Source organism: Rosa chinensis, unplaced genomic scaffold, assembly GCF_002994745.2.
Source record: "Rosa chinensis cultivar Old Blush unplaced genomic scaffold, RchiOBHm-V2 RchiOBHmChr0c22, whole genome shotgun sequence".
NCBI lineage: Eukaryota > Viridiplantae > Streptophyta > Magnoliopsida > Rosales > Rosaceae > Rosa > Rosa chinensis.
This window is the reverse complement of record NW_020126835.1, coordinates 129739-152736: the sequence shown is the minus strand read 5'-3', so window position 1 is coordinate 152736 and position 22998 is coordinate 129739. Positions and strand designations below refer to the sequence as shown.

Below are 22998 nucleotides of genomic sequence, written 5' to 3'. Positions count from 1 at the left end.
TTGACCATAAGGTCAACGCTCTAAGCTGCATAAGTTTTGAATGCCTTTTGGTATCCCACCTTCAAGTTTATTCCAAGACAGATCAATATGGACAAAGTTGCTGCTGACATTGGCTATCCAATAAAATATTGAAGAATTAAGAGAGTTCCAGAGAGGTCAAGGAGTTGAAGAGAGGTGGAAGAATTAATAAAGGAAAGTGATCTTAGATTGACATCAGGAAGCTCACACCAAGATAACTGAAGCTCGGTCAGCGAAGTGAGCTTGCTTAAAGATTGTGGCCAATTCACAACCTTTGACAATCTAGATATGACATGTTCAGGTATCTCAAGGAAGAAAGATGAGATAACCACTCAAGATTTCAGGACTAACAACTTGGTTATGGTAAAGATCAAGAGTGTGCAATTAGAGAGGTTTCCAAGTTGGGGAGGAATAGGTCCACTGAAATTAGCATCTGCAAGTTTGAGTTCTTTCAGTTGACTCAGAGAGCCAATGAACTTGGGAATGATCATTCCTCCAAAATCATTATAACTGAGGTCCAAGTAATTTAGATATCGCAATTCAAGTAGTGAAGGACTAATTTCACCTCTCCGTTTAATGGAATGGTAATAACTATAAGAGAGATCAAGAGTGATGACATGACCTGTTTGGTTGTTGCATGCTATTCCTCTCCACTTGCAGCAATCTTTCTCACTTTTCCAAGAGTCAAGAGCACTGGACTCATCCACAAGGCCTTGTTTGAACTGGAGAAGAGCATGCCTTTCACTCTCCAAGCACATGATGTTGTTGGAGCTTCCAACACTTGAACAACAATAGCAGAGGCAATGGCCAGGCACACAGCCCAACCAAACCAGAATGCATAGACCCACCACTCATTATACTGAAAAACATGATTATGAAGATGATATGCAACCTGTAAAGTGAAGTATATATAGTTGAAGCAAAAGGACTTTGGAAACTACATATGTACAATCGTGGAAACAGCAATGGAGTTGCTTCATTGACTGACTTGATCGGCATAATTTGGAAATTGGGTTTTCCTTCGTCGATTATCACGTGGTTTTGTACAATCATTCTATGTTTCTCTCCTTTCTGATTATCACGTGGTTTTACTTAGGCTGGGCCTCAACTGGACCCCAAGACTCTCTTCTCTTGTAAAATTGAGAAATTTGTAAATTCGTGAAAATGGAGAAAGCTTTCACTCTGGTTCAGACAGTTGCAGTGGCAACAGTCTTCTACGTTCCTGCTGGTACTTGCTTACTTTCTCTCAATTCCATTCTTTTCAAAACATATACCCGGCTCGTCATACATCTACTTGTTTGCTGCATTTATAGTGACATCTCTGGTTTTGGAATTAAAATTGTATGTGTTACTAATATAATTACCTTCAGTTACATACCTTGGTGGACACTGTCACTTCGGTAACTGTCCATTATCTTGATGTATTCTGTACTCTAAAAGCTTTAGCTGTTGGGACCCTGTGGTTGTGTCACATGGTATAAGAGTTCTTGAGTTCAAAACCTTCAAATGCCATTGCACTCTTCTTGCTGTCTAGTACAAAGCGAAATTGGACATAAAACTTGAGAGTAATATAAAAGAGCATGAACTAAATTATCATTCTGTAAGTTCTGTGCCTTAATAAGTAACCCCTGTTTACTTCAACACACCAGTCCCCTGATCTTGTTCTTCCATTTCTGTAGCTGAAAGTCAATTAAGGGGAAAAATCAAAATTCTTACTACTTAAAAATGCTTTCTTGTGCTTTAATGTTAATGTTATAATACTACATCATAGACTTGGTCAGCTCTTCTTGTCAGCTAGAACAAAAGTCATCTTCTGTTTTTGCTTCTGGCCATCAATATCCAAATGCTGAAGAGTGTATTAAAGACCGGCCAACAATGAATCAGGTAGTAGAGATGTTGAAGCAAGCTACACAAGATACAAAAGGGTACCAACTCTGTAAATAACAATTTGGGGCATCTGGGTCTAAATTGGCTAAAAAGAACCCCAAGTTGAGGTGATATAATAGAGAAGCCTGTGATCAAACGAAAGCATTATCAGTAGTGTCTGCTGTGACTGTGTTCTATTTAAATATTTTAACAGGTTGAATGACAACTATATATGCTAATACTCCTACAATTGGATCAAATAACGCGTCATTCTTTTTTCACTTGCTTATGTCTTCTTCTGTTTTTTTTTTTTTTGTTTGGATCAAGTTTGCTTGCTTTTGTCAAATTTCAATAAAGCAGTCAGACATTTAGGCTTGATGTATCGACATTTTAAATCCTCTAACGTGCTTTTGGATGAGGACTTAAGCTGAATCTTCTATATTGGGTTAGGCAGTTCTCCTGCAGGAGAGTAAAAAAATCAGCATGATACTAGATCCACTCCTGATCGAGTCTATCGATCCTCTCCTGTTCAACAACCATATATTGTGTGTTTCATATGATTACCGCTTCACTCATACTATAAATTAGAATATCTTTCTATTGCAAGTCCTGTCAAACACCACAAATAAAGAAACAACTTGTGTAACTTATTTTACTTTGCCATTTATCTCTGACGTCTCCCCTGCACTACTCTTGCCTTGTACTCGGCCGTTCATATCAAATCTTATGCTGGAGGCCTGGAGCTCCCAACTCTTGAACAACTAATTGCAGAGGTAACGAGCAAGCATAGAAGCCCAACCAACACTTGCTACTCATAATGTAAATATAGTCTCTGCATTTGATAATGAATAAAGCGACAGAAAGATCTCTACAATCTAGCTATAAATAGCTACATTGTGTGTTGTGTGGACTTGAATGCTGAAAAGTTACAAATACTAAAGTGAATGTATGAAATCAATAAAATAGATTCATCACTGACCTGCAAGCTCGGCGAACGAGTAACTGTAGAGAGCTCAGAAGATACTAAACAAGGCTTCGCTTGCACAAGTAAAACCTCAAACAGCTGGTCTGCATTTTTACTATTGAACTTCAAATCTGTTTTTGGCATTAGAATAAAAGTTCTGCCACAGAAAATGAACACAAAATTCAAACAGATACTTTTTGAATGAAAACAATTTGTGCATTTTTACTGCGTTTCACCCTGATTGAGCTTTGGGATTGATTAAGAAACACGAGAGAATATACATCTTCATGTCAAGGACTCAAAACATATACCCGAAAGAATATACATCTTCGACCAAGTTTGTCCCATCTTAGTGTCTTCTACTTAAAATCTTCCATATACAATATGTATTCAATCAATAATTGGAAAAAATTAAAATCTTCAAACATATTTAATTGAACAACCAAATAAGCAAGCATAGAAGCATATCATATAGAAGTCCATGTATGACTCACTCATAAAATAGTCGAGAATCTGGCAGGTGCTATCACAGACTTTGAAGGTTTCATAGCCTTTAAACATATACGATCACGATGTTGTAGAATGTAGCAGCACAGTACTTATCAAAATGAAATATACTGCCAGCTAGAACCAATTGCACTTGACCCTATATGGAACCAGTTTATGAACTTATCTTCTTTGTTTTGCATTTCATCAAACACATTGTGGGCATACTTCACAGTTCACAATGGTCAAAACGCAATATCTTCAGAGGATGAACAACCATTCTCCTTTTTCCTAACTTTTATCTTCAGAGGATGAACAACCATTCTCCTTTTTCCTAACTTTTGTGATATACTATGTCATGTATATGCAAGGAGATATTACAGAGGAGACTTCAAAGATAAATGGTGACGTGATAACCGAAAGCCACCGTTTTGACAAAAGCTAGTCTCAAAGATAAATGGTAAACTGCCACCCACTGACTCTGTTTGGACAAATGTCGTGTAGTATAGAAGAAGGAGAAGAACCTCCTCTAAACTAAAATCCAAGATTTAAATTTTACCGAAGGTGAAACTAACTAAAGGAATGAATGATTAATTATAATGACCTGCTCAATAATGACATCGAGTTTTTGTTTTTTCAAATTGCAGCTATTCAAATTAGCTATCATCCATCAATTATACAAATGTCTCAATGAAGAAAAAAAAAGCATAATATCATCAGGGCTTGTATCAGCCCATATTACATTTCTCAAGAGAAACAACCATAATATTTATTTCTTGCTGAAAGAGAAAGCAAAGACATCTAAAAACCTTCCACATTAAGCCTTGAAATTCCAGTTCTGGGTAATTAAGCTCATTGCCCAGAATGCGCGCCAGCAGCCCCTACGATTTATCTTTGAAGCCTCCTCTGCATTTTTGCTTTGTAGACAGCAGCTTTGACATAAATCCAATCTTTTGCATTGTCCAGGAATTTGAAATAAGCATATCTCCAAGAACTCTTAAGCAATAAACTGCCGCAGACTATCCAAAACCCAGTGATGAATCCCAACACTGTACTGATGAAGAATCCCAAGCTTATGAGACCATCATTTTCGTGTTCCCTGTTATGATCATCTTCAGTTGTTGCATCTCCAGGGCAATTTGGTGAGAGTGGTGGTCCGCAGAGTCCAAGATTTCCCATATATTTAGAAGCATCGAAACTCTGAAGTTGGGTGCTTGCTGGAATTCTTCCAGACAATTGGTTGTATGACAAGTCCAAGACTCCAAGAAAATTCAAACTCGAAAAACTGGAGGAATTTGACCAGATATCTGGTTTCTTGACAAATCAAGAGATTCTAACTTCTTCATGTTACCGAAGTTCTCAGGAAGCTTTCCTGTAAATTTGTTTCTTGAGAAGTTTAGAGAAATCAAGTTTTGCATACTAGTGATGCTTTCCGGAATTTCCCCAACCAAAGAATTGCTTGAAATGTCAATGCTTCTCAAATGCCAAATATTGTTCCCGAACTCAATCTCTATTCCTTTCCACACGAGTTTCTACAACCATATAAGCATAAAGAAAATCATCAGCCAAAGCCGTTATGTTATTGAAGCAATGTGGTAATGCTCCTGAATAATATTGTTGTGAGAGAGGTCCAAAACATGAAATGGTGGCTAGACTGCTGCGGGAGAAGGGTATGATTCCATTGAACTCATTGGACCGTAAGCGTAAAATCAATGAATTAAAAGGCGTGCCTCAAGGCTCGCCTGAGGCTCAAAAGGCGGAAATCAGCCCTTAAATTGAGTGAGTTTCGGTTGTAAGGCGATGAGGCTTCAAAGGCGTCGACCAAGGCGTGAAAGGCGAACCAGAGGCGCAGGCGCAGTAAAAATTTTTTTTTTCAAAACCCAAAGACGCCGGTTTAGGCTTTGTGTTTTAAGCATTGTCTAGGTCGCGAGAAATAGCAGAACAGAGTTCCAGAACAGATTTCAGCCTTTGCACTTCCAAAACGCAGCAAAATTCGAACCTAACCCAGAAAAATGATAAAAATATCTTAGAACCCATTAGTTTTCTCAAGAATTTGACATTAAGGGAGATTCTTTTCTCACTTGGAATTTGAGTTGGAGACTTGGAGCAACTGAGCAAGAGATTTGGATTATGGGAGTTTGATTGGCAGCAAAAGATTTGAAGGTATGATATGAATTTGATTTTCGCACTTTGAATGAGTGATTCAAGGCTTAGGCTCTGCTTTTCAAAGGCTTTGTGAATATGTGATTGTTGATTGTTACAACTGAGTATTTCTGTTGCTTAATTCAATCAAATTGGCCATAGATGAATGTTTTGGTTTTTGCTTTTCATTATTTTACAGATTGCAGTAAAAGAAATTGATTCAGAAGTTCTATATCATTGACTCCTTACCCAGATTTTGTTTGATAGTCTTCAAATTTGCTGTCCAGATTTCATTTGAGAGTCTTCATATTTGAATGAGTGATTGGATTATGAAATTTTGAATCCCATTATCAAACTTTGAATAGGATTATGAAACTTTGAATATGCTGCCCAGATTTTGTTTGATTGGAATCATAGAATTATAAAAACTTTGATTAAATGATTCAACTAGTTAGGCACTGATTTGATGGAGGCTTGGAGCTGAACCTTTGATTGATATACTTAATAGGCTTAAACTAGTTTGTTTAATTGATATGCTGCCCAGAATATAATCAATTTTTTTAATTCCTGGCAGTTTGCAATGATTTTATGTTTTAGCAATTTTACAGTCTATGTAATTGGTAGGATGCTATTGATAGAAAAGCTAGAATTCATATGGAAATATAGAACACTACTACAAAAGTTAATCACACAACACTTATCACACAATGGAACATAAATCATCTGTTGTGTGTTTAAGTAAGCTTTATTGCACAACGGTACTTGTTATATTCTGTTGTGTGAATGCCAACAAAGTGAAAACTTTTTTATCAGAACTACATTACACAACGGAAATGAAGTAATGTCTGTCGTCTGAGTCTTAAAAAATTTAGCGGCAGATTTTCCTCCACTTTGGAGTCTTGGTTGGCTCTTGAAACACTGAAATTTGGGCTACTAGGACAACGGGTTATACTATTTCCGTTGTGTGATTGAAAAACCAGTAATCAAAATTTGAGAAAACTTGCTTGAATATCTTCCCCTAGATAGGCCTAGTGCAAGCTGTTGTAATTGTACAACAGATTTAAGATTTTCTGTTGTGTGAAGATGGAATTGGGCGGCAACATTTTGAGCCAAAACACTGAAGGCGCCATGTTTCCCTCCATGATTTGATATTTTGATTTTTAGTGCTGCACTTAGACGACAGTTGGTGAGATTTCTGTTGTGTGAATAACTTGAAAAATTTTTAGTTAGGTTTAATTGCCACATCGTGTCCAAAAGAAAAAAACACAGCCCTCCTCTCAACACTTGACGCCCAGCTCTCTCTCGACCTTAAACCTAGAAACCCATGCCATCTCTTACAAACCCATCCCTTTCGAATGGCTTCAATCTCATAGGAGCCTCTTCCTCCGCTTTCTCACCTTCACCCTCTTCTCTCTCGCTGTCACCGTCCTCAACAGCCTTGGTTTTTTCTCCACCTCCCACTCTGTCTCTCTCTCCCTTCCGTCGTCAAAGCTTCCGTAAGTCTTTCTCGATCTCAGCCAATATGATTATGATTATGCTTGTGAAGTTAATTTCTTCGTTTAATTAGGTTGGATGGCTGAGCTTCCTTTAGTCGGAAACGGTGAGAATCTATTCAAATTGTTATGGGTTTGAGTGTTTGAGTCACCTCTCAATTGAAGGTGAAGAAACCTCCCCCTAAAGCGCTCCAAGTTTCAGAAATTCCTTGACAACTTCTGCAAAGCAAGTGATTGCTTCAGCGCAATCCGACTGATTCTTCTGAACCTCGATCGGGAGCGCGGTAGCTATGGCCTTAAGGAGTCGGTGCTGGCAATTTCGCCCTCGTCGCCGCCAAGGTTAGTTAAGGTTTTTGCCAATTTTCTTTATTATTTTGCTGAGTGGATCTTGCTTCATTTTCATGAAGAAAGGGAGATTTTGTATATCACTGTTTCTTCTGTATACTATATTCAAATGCTAAACTTATCTATCAATATTGCAGAAGCAGCTGGAATGTCATTGCCTGATAATCTTTCTGTTGTTGGAGTTCTCCATCAACCCAGTTCTCAGGGAAACAGGCATGACAAATCCTTATGAAAACAGTGTCGAGATTTTTCTATATAACCAATGCGCTAGGCTGTCACATGTTTTTCTACTATTGCAAACTTAGTTTCTTGTTGAGATTATATTAATGCTTCTAATCCAAAAGCAAATTGACAGGCTGAACTGGAGGGGCAAGAACATGAGGGGTTCAGCCTTTTAGGCATATAGTTTATAAATTGAATATTCTTTTAGTGATTATCAGAGTCGATATGGCCTCCTTTTAATTTAGGGCCTAAGCTTGATGCATCACTATTTCCCTCAGTTGAAAAAATATGTTTGCACACACACACTTGTGCCCAAACAAACACATTGACACATGAGCATGTACACACATATAAATTTATGTGTATAGATACTGTCATGTACATTTTCTTATTCACATCAACTACAATACTAATCCATAGATGAAACAAGATGCTGCAGTTTCATATGTAGTTGGGTTATTTGTTCTAGTTAGCACATTTAGAAAATTATGTCCTTTTGCAGACTGCTGATTGCATATGAGAATGGTCTGATTGTTCTCGGGATGCTTTAGAAGATCAAGTTGTGCTTGTAAGAGGTTCCAAGGACCTGCAAGTGAAGGAAGAAACAGTCCATAATTCTTTTGAAGGCACAAGAACTGAGCTGACTGATGCTACATCAGGCAGCAAACAGGTGGAGAAAGAGATAAGCTCTCTTTGTTGGGTATGCGATAATGGGTCAAGTCTTGCTGTTGGCTATGTAGATGGTGATATAATGTTTTGGGATATATCAACTGCTGAGTCTACCAAGGATCATAGATCTAAAAAATTAGCTAACAATGTTGCGAAGCTAGAGTTATCATCAGATGACAAGAGACTCCTTGTCATAGTTTTACACTGGTCTGCAAATAGGTTAAGTCATCATCCTAGGGGCCAACTCTTTGTTTATGGAGGTGAAGGAATTGGGTCTGAAGAAGTTCTCACGGTATGATTTCAACTCAATTGATCTTGTTTTGTACTTTGTTGTTAGTTCTGTTACTTATATCTATGTTCCTGTGATACTCAATATTACTGTTAGAGGTACTGGTAATAGTATTTGTTAAAGATAGATTCATTTCAGCCCTTGATAATAGCAGTTAAGAATTCATGTAAAGCATTTCGCCCTGGAGACTTGTATAATTAACTCTGCATGTCTGCTCCTGGATCTAGATATTTCATTTGTCTTCTCTAATTCAACTTTGCAATAATTTCTCTCTAAATCACAGGTTCTGAGCGTGGATTGGTCTTTAGGAATAGAAATTCTGAAATGCATAGGTCGTGTGGACCTTACACTTGTTGGTTCATTTGCAGATATGGTTTTACTTCCAGCTACTGGTGCAATGGAGAATGGTGACACATTGCTTTTCACTTTGACAAATCAGGGACAACTGCATGTCTATGACAAGGCTTGCTGGTCTGCCTTAATGTCTCACCAAAAGAAAAGGATTGATGGGACTGCAGTGCAGTATCCTATGTTTATACCTACTACTAAACCGTGTATGACAGTGGTAAAGCTTGCTTTGGTGGATAGAGATGGGAAATACTCCTCAGCTCTGTCCAAGGTAGTGTTCTTTTGTGACACAATAAACTCTAGTTACATTGCATCTTGGTACTATCATCAACCATCACTTAGGTTTTCTATAATAATGAGATTGTCTCGGCTGAAAAACTTCACGAAGCATATAGAAGGAGAATTCAAGTATTCTTCCTCTTCCCTGTCTCTTCCTTTGTTGATTTTGTGTCTTTTGGTCATTAAGGAAGTTTTAGTTGACAAGTCTAATGCGAAACACACTTTGAAGAAGGGGGGTGCAAAGTGGCCTTTGACTGGTGGTGTTCCCAGCCAACTTTCTGATGCTGAAAATTTTTATGTCGAGAGACTATATGTAGCAGGATATCAAGAGATGGATCTGTTCCAATATGGGATGCCACCTATCCAACTCCGTCGCTTATATATGCTATAGGTCCTGAGGTTGGTATGCTTTCAAAACTTTTGTCAAGTCTACACAAACAATTTTTATGTTATCAAAATCATTATTTTCATTTGACAGTGTACTCGAGACTAAATTTCATAAAGTCATTTTTTTTCTTGTTTTTTATGGATGGAAGGTAAAAGGTATCAGATCTACAGGTGCAAATGGAACAGTCTCAGCATTGGAATTGTGTTCTCTTACTTTAAAATTAGCTATTGGTGATGTGTGTGGTCTGGTAAGAGTCGGTTGACCTTGTGGTCTGGTACATTGTTTTCAGCATTAGTGACTCAAAGTCTTTGAGTGTGATTGGAGTTTGGTGCATAGTTTTGTTATTTGGTTCTCTTGGTTTTAATGTTTATGTTTTGCATTTGTTATTTGTGATCAAGGTGCCGCAACGGAGACAGGGACTTAGTTCAGGTGGACTAATGATTAAGGAGTTGAATGACTTGCTTGATCGTTTGGCATCAGGTGAAAATAGGTATGTTGCTTTTGTCCTAGTTCTTAATGCTTAATGAGATGCACCTTATTGCTAATATTTTCTTCATATGTGTTATAAATGTCTAATTGAAGTACCTTACGGAGAAGATTTCTTCATTATATTTTGGTGTATTGTTTGTTTTTCAAAATGCTTAAATGAACAAACTAAGTATGGGTCTGTATATTAATTGCAGGGCATTGAAGTTGGAAAAGCTGTGATCCCGCTGCTGGCTCTGAGAGTTGGTGATGCAACTAATGCATGTAAACGAAGTACATTACTTCTCAAGGTAGAGGCCTCTTATCTGAATACACAAGTCTAGCTCAAAATTTATTCGTCTGAAGTCTTTATCTTGGGGATGTTATATTCTGAACGACATCCTTTAGTTGTCAATACAAATTTTTAGCACACTAATCTGTAAATTTACGTTTGCAATATGTCAGGACTACTCCGGTAGTAATTTTTTCCCGTTTGCATTATGTCAGGACTACTCCGGTAGAAATTAAAGGATGATCATCTTTTCAAAGATGTGCTGAATACATGAAAATTTGGGCTGTTCTCCAACCTACCTGTGACTCTCTGAGATTTATTCCTCCTTTTTTTATGATTTTTAATGATTGCTTGCTTTTAAACTTGAAGTCCATTACTGTTCTAGATTTCGGGTAATGCTGTTCATGTGAAAGCCTAGGATATTTTGCGGATAAGGTTATGGTTACTATGAAACCAATGAGATTGTGAATCCAACATATTTTAGTTGTTAATTTCTTTGGTAACCTGCTAGGTACTCACTCAGAACTTGTGTTCAACAGCAGCAAGCAATTAATGTCATTTTGAATGCGTTTAGGACTTGTTGAAGAATGTTTCAATCAGCCAGAATCTTGAATGTGTTCAAAGGGTAAGGTCATTGGGTGAGCAGAGAACTGGAGTCAATACTAGAGCTTCTGCAGGGTCCTTGTCGATCATGTATAGGATCGATGGCTTAAGAGATCGAAAGACTGCTTATCATCTTTGCCTACAAGAGAGCTTCTGCAAGAACAAATGAAGGTGCATTAAAGAAAAGCAGTCGTAATCTATGTAGTTTAGGTCTTCCTAGCTAGAACATTTTACAAGTACAGACTCAATCTCTGTTGTCCTAGCTTGAATTATAAGGATTGTAGTACTGTTTCTATGGTCATATATTGAATATTATTTCTGGAAAAACGTTTATATGGATATTCTTCTTGTTGTCCAAATTTCATTCATACAACACAATACAAAACAATGTGTTGTATGACTGTAAAAGAATTCAAAATTAAGGCTTTTCCCACAACAGTTATTGGTCGTTAGCCAATTTGATTACGATATTCACACCACAGTTAAAACAAATATAATTGTTGTGTGAACTAACAACCAACAACAAAAGCAAACAAAATTCTGTTATGTGAGATTCATAACACACAACAGAAATAAATCATCTTCTGTTGTCTGAGTGATCAACAGACAAGAGAAATAATTTTACTTTGGTTGTGTGTCACATATCTCAGACAACAAAGAATGAGTTATATCTGTTGTGTGTTATTAATCTCAGACAACAAAGAATGAGTTATATCTGTTGTGTGTTTATATATATCAGACAACAAAGAATGAGTAAAATCTGTTGTATGTTATGAACCTCAGACAACAAAGAATGACTTATATCTGTTGTGTGTTATGAATCTCTGACAACAGCAACATTTCTTTCTGTTGTCTGAATGTACCGAGTCATCCCCGCGCATGCCATGCCAGGTACATGCCTGCGCAGAATTCACACAACGGAAATATGTTTTCTGTTGAGCAAACTGTTATCACACAACGGTGGAATCACCGTTGTCTGATTTTTCAATCACACAACACTCACTTAGACCACGGTGAGCTTGGTCATCAGACAACAGAAATCCACCGTCGTCTGATGACTTTTTTGTAGTAGTGGAAAGAATAAGACTTTGATGGAAAACGTTGTATATTCATTCGCAACTAAAGTGTTCATCTTTACAATGGTATTGATACCCTGGTTTGAAGCTAGGCTATATAGGGTGTATGGAGATTGAAACTCTAGTACAATCCTGAGAGATCATGAGGCATTATGTAGTGAAGGTTTATTTTGTATGGCTTATATCACAATCACGCTTGTGAGCTGGGTGCAGCAAAGCTGCAGTCTTGACATGCGCAATGACTTGGTTAAGACTGATTCATTTGTCTAGTTATCCTCTACAATGCTTGTCTGTTTGGCTGCTTTTCTGATAGATTGCAGGAGTGTTTAGTTCAGACATATATCAGTTTCCAGTCTTGTGTTAGGCTTGTGATTAGTTTTCAATCCTAAATTAGGATCGATATCACATTCCAATCCTACAGTCTTAATAGCTATTTGTAATGCCAGGTAACAATGAGTTCTACTAGTGGGATAACAAAAGAAAGATCACGAGTGAATGACAATAGATAATATTTTTTTGGATACTCTTAATGTGGTATATATAAGAGTAATAATTACATGAATATATCTCATTTTACGTAAGGCTTACGCCTTACGCCTCAAGGCGAACGCCTTCTTGAGGCTCTCCCGAAAACGCCTCGGCCTATACCTCAGCGTTTTAAAACATTGCGTAAAATCACCAAGTTTGTTAGACTTTGGCCAATCCATATTGGTATCTTTCCCGACAGGTTATTGTTGCCAAGGTCAACCATCAATAACTTGCACTACACCAATAATGGCATCAGACAACTGCGCACATTTTAACTGTCGTATGAATTTATTAGACAACAGCAAGAAGTATTCTATTGTGTATGATTCAATCATACAACAGTTATTGTAAAATAGGTGTGATGTTGTCCGCATTTTTAAAGGGACAACAGATTTTCAGATTGCTGTTGTCCAAATAGCTAGTGTTAGACAGCATAATAATTGTTGATGTTGTTTCATTGTTATTCAGACATGGTTGAAATTTGATGTCGTCAGAATAAATCTATTCAGACAACTCTTTTTACATTGCTATTGTGTAATTTATTATCAGACAATCACTATATTTTGATGTTGTCTGACTTGTTTGGTTCAGACAACAGTCATTTATTGCTGTTTTATTCTGTTGTGCAAAATTCCTTTAAACAAATGGATTCCGACAACAGTTTTTGTTGCTTTTATAGTTTGTTGTGAGACTCTTTTTCAGACAATGAATGTGAATTTATGTTGTGTGAGTTTTCACACTTGACCAAAACTCAATTTTTTTACTCAATCCCTCCATCGACCAAGAAAACTTTCATTTTGCCCGCCCATTTTTTGGGGCCAAAAATTAAATTTCCCCCTTTTCACACTCTCTTACCACTGAATACTACTCTTGTTCTCTCAGACCCAGTCCTCTGACCTCTGTCTCAGCCCCCCGTACTCCCTTGATACAAACTAAAATCCAGGGACCAGGCTCCCACCCTAGGCTCACCTCCCCATCGCTCCTCCTCACCGCGCTAACGGCTATCTTCTCACGCATATCTGCTAAGGCCAAGCCGGCTTCTACCCATGTTTACAGAGAAAGCCAGCCATGGTCGCCGAAGCACCACGGTCGAAGCTCCAATCCCCGATCGATATCAACGGTCCTCTGCCGCTACTCCCCGCCGACTCCTCCGGCGTTGTGGAGAAGGAAGAAGACGAATTTCCTGATGGAATGTTCCTTATATAAAAACCCCTCACTCACTCTCTCCTCTATGACTCTCTCTCTTTGAGGTCTTGTTTCTCTCCCTGCTTTAATTCGTGTTTTGAGTTTTGATTACTATCTATTTTGAATGGGTTTTTGAAAAAAAGTGGGTTATTTGCACAAATCGAACTGAGAAAATTGGGAAAAGCGGTTTAGATTTTGCCCAGATCTGAATTGTTATTTTAAGTTTCTGGATGGAGTAGGAGGCTGGGTTTTTAATTTCAATTGCAAAATCTAGGGTTTTTGAAATTGAATCTGCGGGTTGTGGTTGTTGCTAAGGTAGGAAGTGCTGGATTTGGCTAAAAAGAGTACAAGAGTACATCATTGAATAGCCAACAAGTGCTGAATGGCTTATATATGTTACTCCCCCTGAACACAAAGATCATTTCAATACGGTTTTTAAGATATGTGGTGATTGTATTATAGCATACTGTTTTTGGTTGTTGTGGTGTTCCCTGTTAATATTATTGTAGCATATAAGCCTAGTTACTCATGATTTTGTTTTACAGTGTGCTAAATGTGCTCGTTGGCTGCCAGATGATAATGGCTATCCAAAAGCTAGCCATATATCAGTTGAAAAGCTATCTAACTTAGCCGAGCCCTGCAGTTCATTAATTTGATCCAAGAAGCCAAGATACGAAGCAAAAATCTTGTTAAGTTTGTGGAATCTCATAATCAGCTTGAGTACTGGATGGAGTGGGCTAGGTTTTTAATTTCAATTGCAAAAATCTGCAGATCTTGGCTGTTGCTAAGGTAGGAAGTGCTCAATTTTCCAAATATGCAACCTATTCTATGTTTCAATAATTCCTACCTCCAGCTTATGACTTTATGTTTCTCTTATTGGATTCTTGTTCTTTGACCTATCATTTTGTTACATACGTGGTCAATGAAAAAGATCACCGTCAGTTCTAACTCTACCTTCTCCAGAAGGTAATTGCTGTTGCTTAGCTCATCATTTATTTTACAGATCTGTTAGTATTAGTCGAGTCCAATATGTGCATATGGTTTAGTTCAAAGTTGGAAATAGATTTTTACAGATCTCTATGACTCTTTGCAAAGATTTATTATTTGTTTTTGCATTAGCTCACTATAAAATTGGCTAATCAAACTGTGCCAATTGAAGTTATAAACTTGCTTAGTAAATGTTGCGTTGTTACTGATTAGTTTTTCTTATGTGGTTACTACTGCATTTAGTATGAGGTACGTCTTGCTCATGAAGTCATGTTTTTGTTTTTTTTTTTTTTCATTGTGTAATGAGAATTTGAGGCCTATTGATTTATTGTTTGTGTTCTGTTAATTTAGTGGGATTAGAAGTCAAAACTGTTATCACAAGGAAGGGCATCAGGTGTCATGTACATATAGGGATACTCTGTATATGCTGATATTTTGAGCCATCCAGATTGTTGTGTCACAGATATCAGATTTCCATAACATGCATGTAATGGCTTTCAGTTATTGCAGCAATCATGTCCTTTGCCAAAGTAATAGGTAATTCTTCCATTAGAGAAACTCAAAAAAGACTTCATTAGAAAGCATTACTCTATATGGTTGCCAAAATTATAAATAGCAACCTTGGATGCTCTTTGGCTAATCTCCCTGCTTTTGGTAATCTGAACCAATTGAAGCTGCTAATTAAGCTTGTTATCTTGTCTGGTTATTTGCAGTGGGGGATTCTAATAATGCTGCAGCTGTAGTAAATATAAGTATTTTGTGCTATATTTGAATGAAAAGACCTATGAGTTTGTGCCTTATTTCTCCTCTGTGCTTCCTAGCTTCTTCTTTCCTTCCTTTTTGTTTAAGCTCAAGTGGAAAAATAGACTAGTGTTTCAATGAGGTACTTAATGAGTTTGCTCTATTTGTGTTTTCAGATTTGGTCAACAACCTTGGTACCATTGCAAGGTCTGGCACCAAGAAATTCATGGAAGCCTTGGCTACTAGATCTGATGTTAGCATGATTGGTCAGTTTGGTGTTGGATTCTACTTTGCATATCATGTTGTTGAGAAGGAAGAGGAAGTTGATGAAGAGAAGGAAGTGGTCATGTTTCTGGCCTTGATTTTTTTGACATTTATGTTTAGGCAGGGTTAGTATGTTCATGTTAATGTTGGGATATGAATACTGCTGATGGAATTTGTATGTTTTGGAACAATGGAAAGTTTTTGGAATCAATGTTGGATGTGTTTGTGGATATTTTGATCAATAGGTTTTTGTTAGATGCAATGTCCAGAATGCATGTCCTATAATCCTATCTCACAGACAATTCAATTATGACTAAAAACTATTGTCTAATAACTGAACTTCAAAAAATTGAAATGAAAAAAACTGTTGTGTGTAAAACCTAACTACAATATCCCTGAAACAAGTGTAGTTGCCCAACTGTACGAAACACAACTACAAAACTACATATTCTGTTGTTCAACTACTAACAGAACAATAGTTATCTTGAAAAATGATGCACTATGATACATTAACAGACTGATATTTCCAAACATATGTTGTGTTAATAAAATCCACTCAACAGTTAACAACTATTCCTCGATGTTGAAGATTCATAGAGACAACACTTTTTCTAAAAGCAATGTTCTCTGACTTGTCCTCACAAGTCTCCAGCCTTCATCTTCTCCTGACTTAATTTGCTTTGCACAACCTCAATGGTTTTCTACTATTGTCTTTTCTGGTGTTCAGACAACAGGTATTTAGAAACCTGCTCTTGTACTATCCTTCTTCAGACGACAGTTTTGTGCTGTTGTCTGACCACCCCATCAGACGGCACAGGCTTTAACAACAGCGCCCAACCTCATCAGACGACAGTCCAAAACTGTCGTCTGATGCCATTATTGACGTAGTGTTGGTACAGTTCTCTAGAGAAGGCAATTCTCCTGAAAAGTTGTTAGCATTTAAACTCAATAACGTAAGTCTCTTTAGATTGCCTAAAGAGCTTGGTATTTTTCCAGATAATTTATTTTTCTCCAATTTCAAAGCTTCCAATCCTTGGAATTGCTTCCAATAGTCTGGAAGCTCTCCTGACAGTTGGTTCTCAGAAATGTCAATCAAACCCAAATATGGAGCCTGCGTTGCACAGAAGCAAGACAGCGGCTCAGAAAACTTGTTATTCGAGAGATACAACTTTCTGAGCTCAGGAGAAAATGATGGCACTGCACCAGAAAGTAGATTAGAAGACAAATAAACATTACTCAAGCTCATTGTTGACAGATTCGGTAGTTTTCCATGGATTTGGTTCATAGAGAGATCTAACTGAAATAAGCCAGAAAATATATCCCAAAACTTGTTAGGTAATGATCCTGATAGTCCAGCATTAGAGAGATAAAGACCGGTAAGATTTGTTTGCGTTAGAATCCATTTGGGAAAAGCTGGGCCCAGCTTGTAGGAGGACATGTCTAACAGACCAGTAAGTTGAAATGGTGGATTCCAATCAGAGCTCAGGTTGATAGAGAAATAATTACCAGAAAGACCCAAATAGTGTAAACGAGAGAGCTTCAGAAAGTGGGATTCTGTTATGACACCAGTGAAAGAATTCCCCGAGAGAGATAGATGTTCAAGACTAGAGAGTTGCCCGACACTCGCGGGTACAGACCCATTTAGTTGATTTTTGCCAAGATGTAACTCTCTTAACTTTGAAAATCGTGCCAAATCTGGCCATGACCCCCAAAACTGGTTATAACTCAAGTCCAGGGTCATAAGTGTGTTCTCAGCACAAGACAAGGTTTTAACAGAGTCCTCAATGTTTTAGACAATTGGTTGCTCCATAAGGTCAACGACTCTAAGCTGCATAAGTTTTGAAAGCCTTTTGGTATCCCACCTTCAAGTTTATTCCAAGACAGATCTAGTGTTACTAGAGAAAGCATGCTTGTGAAGACATCTGGGATGGGACCTTCCAGTTGGCTATGAGAGAGATCAATATGGACAAAGTTGCTGCTGACATTGGCTATCCAATAAAATATTGAAGAATTAAGAGAGTTCCAAGAGAGGTGGAAGAATTAATAAAGGAAAGTGATCTTAGATTGACATCAGGAAGGTTAACCTGGGATAATTGAAGCTCTGTCAGTACAATGAGCTTGCTTAAAGATTGTGGCCAATTCACAACCTTAGACAAATCTAGATATGACATGTTCAGGTATCTTAAGGAAGAAAGATGAGATAACCACTCAAGGTTTTCATAACTACTAGCATCATAGTTCCCGGAAAGATCAAGAGTGTGCAAATTAGAGAGGTTTCCAAGTTGGGGAGGAACAAGTCCACTGAAATTAGCATGTGCAAGTTTGAGTTCTTTCAATTGACTCAAAGAGCCAATGAGCTTGGGAATCACAATTCCTTCAAAATCATTATAACTGAGGTCCAAGTAATTTACAAATGGTAATTCAAGTAGTGAAGGACTCATTGCACCTCTTAAAGGAACTTCACTATAATTGAAATATGAATCATAACTAAAGGAGAAATTAAGACCTGTAACATGACCTGTTTGGTTGTTGCATGCTATTCCTCTCCACTTGCAGCAATCTTTCTTACTTTTCCAAGAGGCAAGAGCATTGGACTCATCCACAAGGCCTTGTTTGAACTGTAGAAGAGCCTGCCTTTCACTCTCCAAGCACATAATTGTTGTTGGAGCTTCCAACACTTGAACAAGAAATAGCAGAGGCAAGGCCAGGCACACAAGGCCAACCAAAACAGAATGCATAGATCTACCACTCATTATACTGAAAACATCATTATGAAGATGATATGCAAACTGCAAGTGGTGCATATATAGTTGAGCAAAAGGATTTTGGAAGCTACATATATATAATCGTGGAAACAACAATCGAATTGCTTCAGTCCATCCAAGCAAGTCTCTGGAAATTGGTTGACTTGATTGGCAAAATTTGGAAAATGTTGAAGGAAGTCGACATCATGTGTGCCTCTTCAAACTAGGGTTTTAGTCGTAGAGTTGTAATAGGAGAAGGTTCTAGATTTCCTAGTTATGTTCGGATTCTATTACCTTTTATGTACGCTGTAACAAACTATATAATGGGCTCCTATTATCAATAATACATGATAATTCTCCCTACAATTCCTTTTTACTACAACACGTTATCAGCACGAGCACGACCCCTAACCCTAGCCTAAAAGAAAAAGAAAAAAAAAAACCCTAAAAACCCTCATCACCAAAATTTGCCGCAAGCTACCACAAGCCCTAGCCCGTGCAGCCCTGCCTTCCCCCAATAGCCTCCCTGCCGCACACCGCAGCCTCCCGCTGAGCATCTGCTGCCCCGCAGCTTTCGCCCAGCTCACACTGCCACTGTAGCGTAGCTGCCCCGCAGCCCGCACACCAGCCCTGCAGCCCGCCACTGCAACCTGTGCTCCAATCTGCCAGCTTTCCTGCGCGCTGTTGCCTACATCCCAGCCTCCCTGCAGCCTTGCTTCCCTGCCTCCTACGCGTTGCTGCCTGCATCCCTGCAGCAGCTAGCTCGCTGCTGCCCTTGCATCTGCAGCCCCGCGCATCCGACTCGTTGCAAGCCTCGCTGCATCATCTCCTCTGGTTAGCTTCGCTCCATCACGCCTGCATCAACACGCGCGTGATCCAAACCCTGAATCAACAAGTAAGTTTTGTGATTAAAGTTGTTGTTTTCTTGTATTTTAAATTCCTTTATTTGCTGCAGGATTTGTATAAATATGAACATGGTTTCGAGTATTTAATAAGCGGAATTGTGGGGATTCAAGCTTAACGAACTAAGAGCGTTCGTAACAAATGAACTAAGAGTGTTCATAATAAACGAACTAAGAGCGTTCGTAATCAATGAACTAAGATTGTTCATAATATTCGGACTAAGAGCGTCCGCAAGCATCAAATTGTGACCATATTAAACATCAATGTTTCGGTCTAATCCAAATATTCTTGAAATTGATTTCTTGGTAGCGTAGCTCGGAATTCTTATTAATATTAGTTTTTGTGGAAGCATTGACTCCGAAACTAATTCGTTCTTGTTTCACCCTTTTTCAGGATGTCAAACACAAACAAACTCGATTTTGTTCCATTGGATTATGCAGGCAAAAGATACCTATTATGGGCTCAGGACGTTGAGCTCCATCTTATTTCCCGTGATCTATTGCACACAATCCAAGAGCTTTGTTCTGAAGGAACTGCTCCAGACCCTCAAACTGAGATTGACAATTCCAGGGCACTTGCCCTAATGATGCGTCATATGGATAGAGACCTCCAGTTTGAGTTCATGAATGAGGATAGCGCCATAAAGCTTTGGCAAGCGCTTTGTGAACGTTATGGCAACGTTCGTGACTTCATCCTTCCGAATTTAGAAGCAGAATGGAATGATCTTTACTTCTTTGACTTTGATACAGTCATACAATTTTATTCGGAAGCTCTCCGTATCACAGGAATGATGCACTTCTGTGGCAAGACGATCACAGAAGAACAATTGATTGAGAAAACCTTCAATACCTTCCCTGTCTATGCTATGAGGTCTTGTGATTAATTTCGGACTCATATAAATGCAAGACGGATCACAAGCTTTCAAAAGCTTATTAAAGCTATGGAAATTGCTGAAAGGCAAGACAACGAGCTTGTGAGAACAGAAATTGATAGGCTTCGAGATAGCTATCCAGAGCATCGTCCCATGGCTAGAGAAAGTCGCCATAGACGTCATGATCCATATGATCAAAATGCTCATGAAGGTAGTCGCCATAGGCGACAATCACGCCACCATAGGAGCCGTGACTTTTAGGGACTAAGGGTTGGAAACCATAGAGCTAACGTTGGCCATGGTCATAATCTTCCAACGCCTCAGGTCCTAGGGACCATGCACATTGCGCCAATGCGCCTCAATTAAGGGAGAATCCTCTTCATGGTATCTATTTTGATATGGAACGTCTGATCAATGGGCCTGAGTTTGCAATGTACCTAAGAAGGTAGCTGCCTCACAGTGGTCAAGACATCGAGTTCAAGAAGACTTTAAATCTGGCGATGAAGACAAAATGCCGCAGATTTTTATTTAGAATAATCTTTTATTTCCAAGAATTATGTAATGGTAGTTATGCCTTAAATCAATAGATGACATTTTGTTTTAACTCTTTCTCACTTGGCTCACCTAATTAAGTATGATGTCTAGGAAAGTAATTGAGATTAGTGATACTTAAGAGAGCCTCGCTCCACCGACATCTCTTCCTACTTTCCTGGTCATATTTGATTGGAGTCACCAAACGGATTGAGTGACTACAATCTGTCTAAGTTTGATTTTTATTTTTGGATTAGACTTTGGTTGAGAAACTTTGATGTAATCATTGGCTATTAATAGAGTGTCGATTCTTTTACTTAATGTGTTGGACATACCTTAATTCGAACTTTATTTGAAAGATATAAGAGTCAATCGTTTTCATGTGGAAACACATTGTGAGAATGGACAAGAGTTCCTTTGCACACCCCCACACTTGAACTTTGCTTGTCCCCAAGCAAACTAAATGAAACAAAATCCAAAAATCTACTAACTCACAAACATAAGTAAAATACGGTATTAGCCTTTCCAACCATAACCCTCGGAGAACTAATTATGTATATGACCATGAAGTAGATGTAAGCACAATATAAGATTTTTGAATTTGTAAGGCAATTAAGATGCACATGTGAAAAATGCTCAAGTATATGCATGTGTTGACCATGTGTCAAATCAATCCACCATAATCAAATAGGCATATAAAAGACCCGACATAACCCACTAAACTTTCATAGGTTCACTAAGTATTACCGCTCAAGTGTTTAGGGGCCATATATATGTGTTTCACTCAAAAGCAATTTCACAACATGCGCCGCCATATGCTTGCTCTTCGATCTCATCTCCGCTAGGTAGCTCACAACATTCAAGATCAAGATGTCTTTTATTTTGTTGTATTGGGGCTAAGGGCGAGTGGCAATAAGAAATGAAGGATAAGGAAATACAAAGTCCATAGAAATCGATGAAACAACTCTCTCTTGTAGAGACATATGACTTTTGTTTTCGAATGCTAAGGCACTCACTCTAATCCCAATGTACAACCCACTAAGTAAACCATGTAATACCTTTTTTTTTTTTTTTTTTCAACACAATTTTTTTTCTACTTTTCTTTTTCCTTGAACTTTCTTTCTATTTTCACAAACTTTCTCTTTTTTTTTTTTTTTTTGAACTTATCGAGAACTTTCTTTTCTATACAAATCCACTCACCCCCACACTTATTCTTTTGTAACCTCACACTTTTGACTTTTTCTTTCTTTTGAAGCACTCAAACATAAAGTCATTCTCTCGAATCGCTTCACCAACTACCATGGAAGGGTAGGATAAAAGTGTATAGTCTAGGTAGGAATTTGTGGTGCAAATGAACAAAAAGGCTAAATATATACATCGGCTCAAAGTGGCAATCTAGTGGTAAATATCTTTGGGCACATGCTTCTTTGGCCATGGTGGTATTATGCCTAATGCCTCAATCCTTTCTATCCCATTGTAAGCTAAAAGTAGCCTCGAGAGGTCTCAAGCAAGTTCTAGATACGCAATGTCATGAAATTGTACACGCATGAAAGAATAAGTGAATGAACGATGCATACACTATCGATATAGGCACAAAAACTCACAAATAAGGGCATGCAAGTTAATCGAATAATATATTTGCTTCTCTAATTATGATGAACGAACCTAACATAGGCTATGTGCACACATATAGTCAAGCATAGATCACATATACACTTAATCACAAAACAATTCAAAGTCCTAGATCATGCTCAATCTATCCACAATCATAACAAGTTAAGTCCATGTCTCGTCATGGGGTTGGAAAAGACATTAACCACTAAATTCTAATTACAAAAGCTAATCTATTTTTTTTAATAGCGTCCGAGCCCTCACCCCCACACTTAAAACCAACATTGTCCTCAATGTTGCAAATGAGCTCGAAAGCTAAAATCCGTGTTGGATTTAGGCATGAGAGTGAAGTTCGGGCGAAGGCACAAAAATTAACTATGAAAATGAAAATCTAAATGCGGAGAAAAGATACGGAAAACCCCTTTTGTAGACCTCCATTGCTCACGACCTTCGGAGAAGACAAATATGAGACACCAACCTCAAGGCACAAGGCCTTGACTTCCTCTACGTATGCTCCTCACTAGCTCAAGGTGCTCATGAAAAGATCAACTCTATTGAAAAATATGTAGTGTCTAAGAGCAATGCGTCACAAATAGCCCATCAAGAATAAGGACAAGGGACCTTAATTAAGATCATGGCCTTGAACACATCCAACACACTCCACGACTGCCCATAGATTATCCTCCAA

At 38.1% G+C, this 22998-nt stretch overlaps 2 protein-coding genes and 2 long non-coding RNA genes across 13 annotated transcripts; 3 read left to right on the top strand and 1 right to left on the bottom strand.

Annotated features, from left to right (window-relative positions):
- Positions 1-6954: 6954 nt before the first annotated feature.
- LOC112181298 lies at positions 6955-9446 on the top strand. Of its 2 annotated transcripts, XR_002928760.2 has the most exons (6): positions 6955-6972; positions 7044-7076; positions 7172-7308; positions 8039-8497; positions 8863-9113; positions 9309-9446. It is a non-coding gene; the product is annotated as an uncharacterized LOC112181298 (long non-coding RNA). The 2 variants fall into 2 exon arrangements; XR_002928759.2 differs by having other exon boundaries at positions 6963-7076.
- A 4-nt stretch (positions 9447-9450) lies between these two features.
- LOC112181296 (DNA ligase 4-like) lies at positions 9451-10913 on the top strand. 9 transcript variants are annotated; one of them, XR_005804283.1, is made up of 6 exons: positions 9451-9520; positions 9658-9756; positions 9908-9999; positions 10193-10285; positions 10482-10567; positions 10778-10909. XR_005804283.1 is itself a non-coding variant. In XM_040512310.1 (3 exons), exons 1-3 carry the CDS (start codon positions 9568-9570, stop codon positions 10215-10217), a joined length of 306 nt encoding a protein of 101 aa, XP_040368244.1. In that variant the 5' UTR covers positions 9534-9567; the 3' UTR covers positions 10218-10433. The 9 variants fall into 9 exon arrangements, 1 of the variants encoding a protein (XP_040368244.1); XR_005804285.1 differs by lacking the exon at positions 10482-10567 and having other exon boundaries at positions 10841-10913; XR_005804284.1 differs by lacking the exon at positions 10482-10567 and having other exon boundaries at positions 10778-10913.
- Positions 10914-13430: 2517 nt separating this feature from the next.
- On the top strand, positions 13431-15833 carry LOC112181294. The gene is made up of 3 exons (XR_002928754.2): positions 13431-13723; positions 14204-14447; positions 15563-15833. It is a non-coding gene; the product is annotated as an uncharacterized LOC112181294 (long non-coding RNA).
- Positions 15834-16470: 637 nt separating this feature from the next.
- Positions 16471-18403, bottom strand: LOC112181308 (receptor-like protein 19). The gene is made up of 2 exons (XM_024319713.1): positions 17878-18403; positions 16471-16847 (listed from the first exon to the last, which is right to left on the bottom strand). Exons 1-2 carry the CDS (start codon positions 18401-18403, stop codon positions 16471-16473), a joined length of 903 nt encoding a protein of 300 aa, XP_024175481.1.
- Between the last annotated feature and the right edge of the window lie 4595 nt (positions 18404-22998).

Coding starts and splice junctions, on each gene's coding strand:
- LOC112181308 (XM_024319713.1), bottom strand. CDS start 18,403: ATGAGTGGTAGATCTATGCATTCTGTTTTGGTTGGCCTTGTGTGCCTG. Junction 16,848..17,877: donor TTCCGGGAACTATGATGCTA/GTAGTTATGAAA, acceptor TTTCTGGTGCAG/TGCCATCATTTTCTCCTGAG.
- LOC112181296 (XM_040512310.1), top strand. CDS start 9,568: ATGTTATCAAAATCATTATTTTCATTTGACAGTGTACTCGAGACTAAA. Junction 9,757..9,907: donor TTGGTGATGTGTGTGGTCTG/GTAAGAGTCGGT, acceptor TTTGTGATCAAG/GTGCCGCAACGGAGACAGGG. Junction 10,000..10,192: donor TTGGCATCAGGTGAAAATAG/GTATGTTGCTTT, acceptor TATTAATTGCAG/GGCATTGAAGTTGGAAAAGC.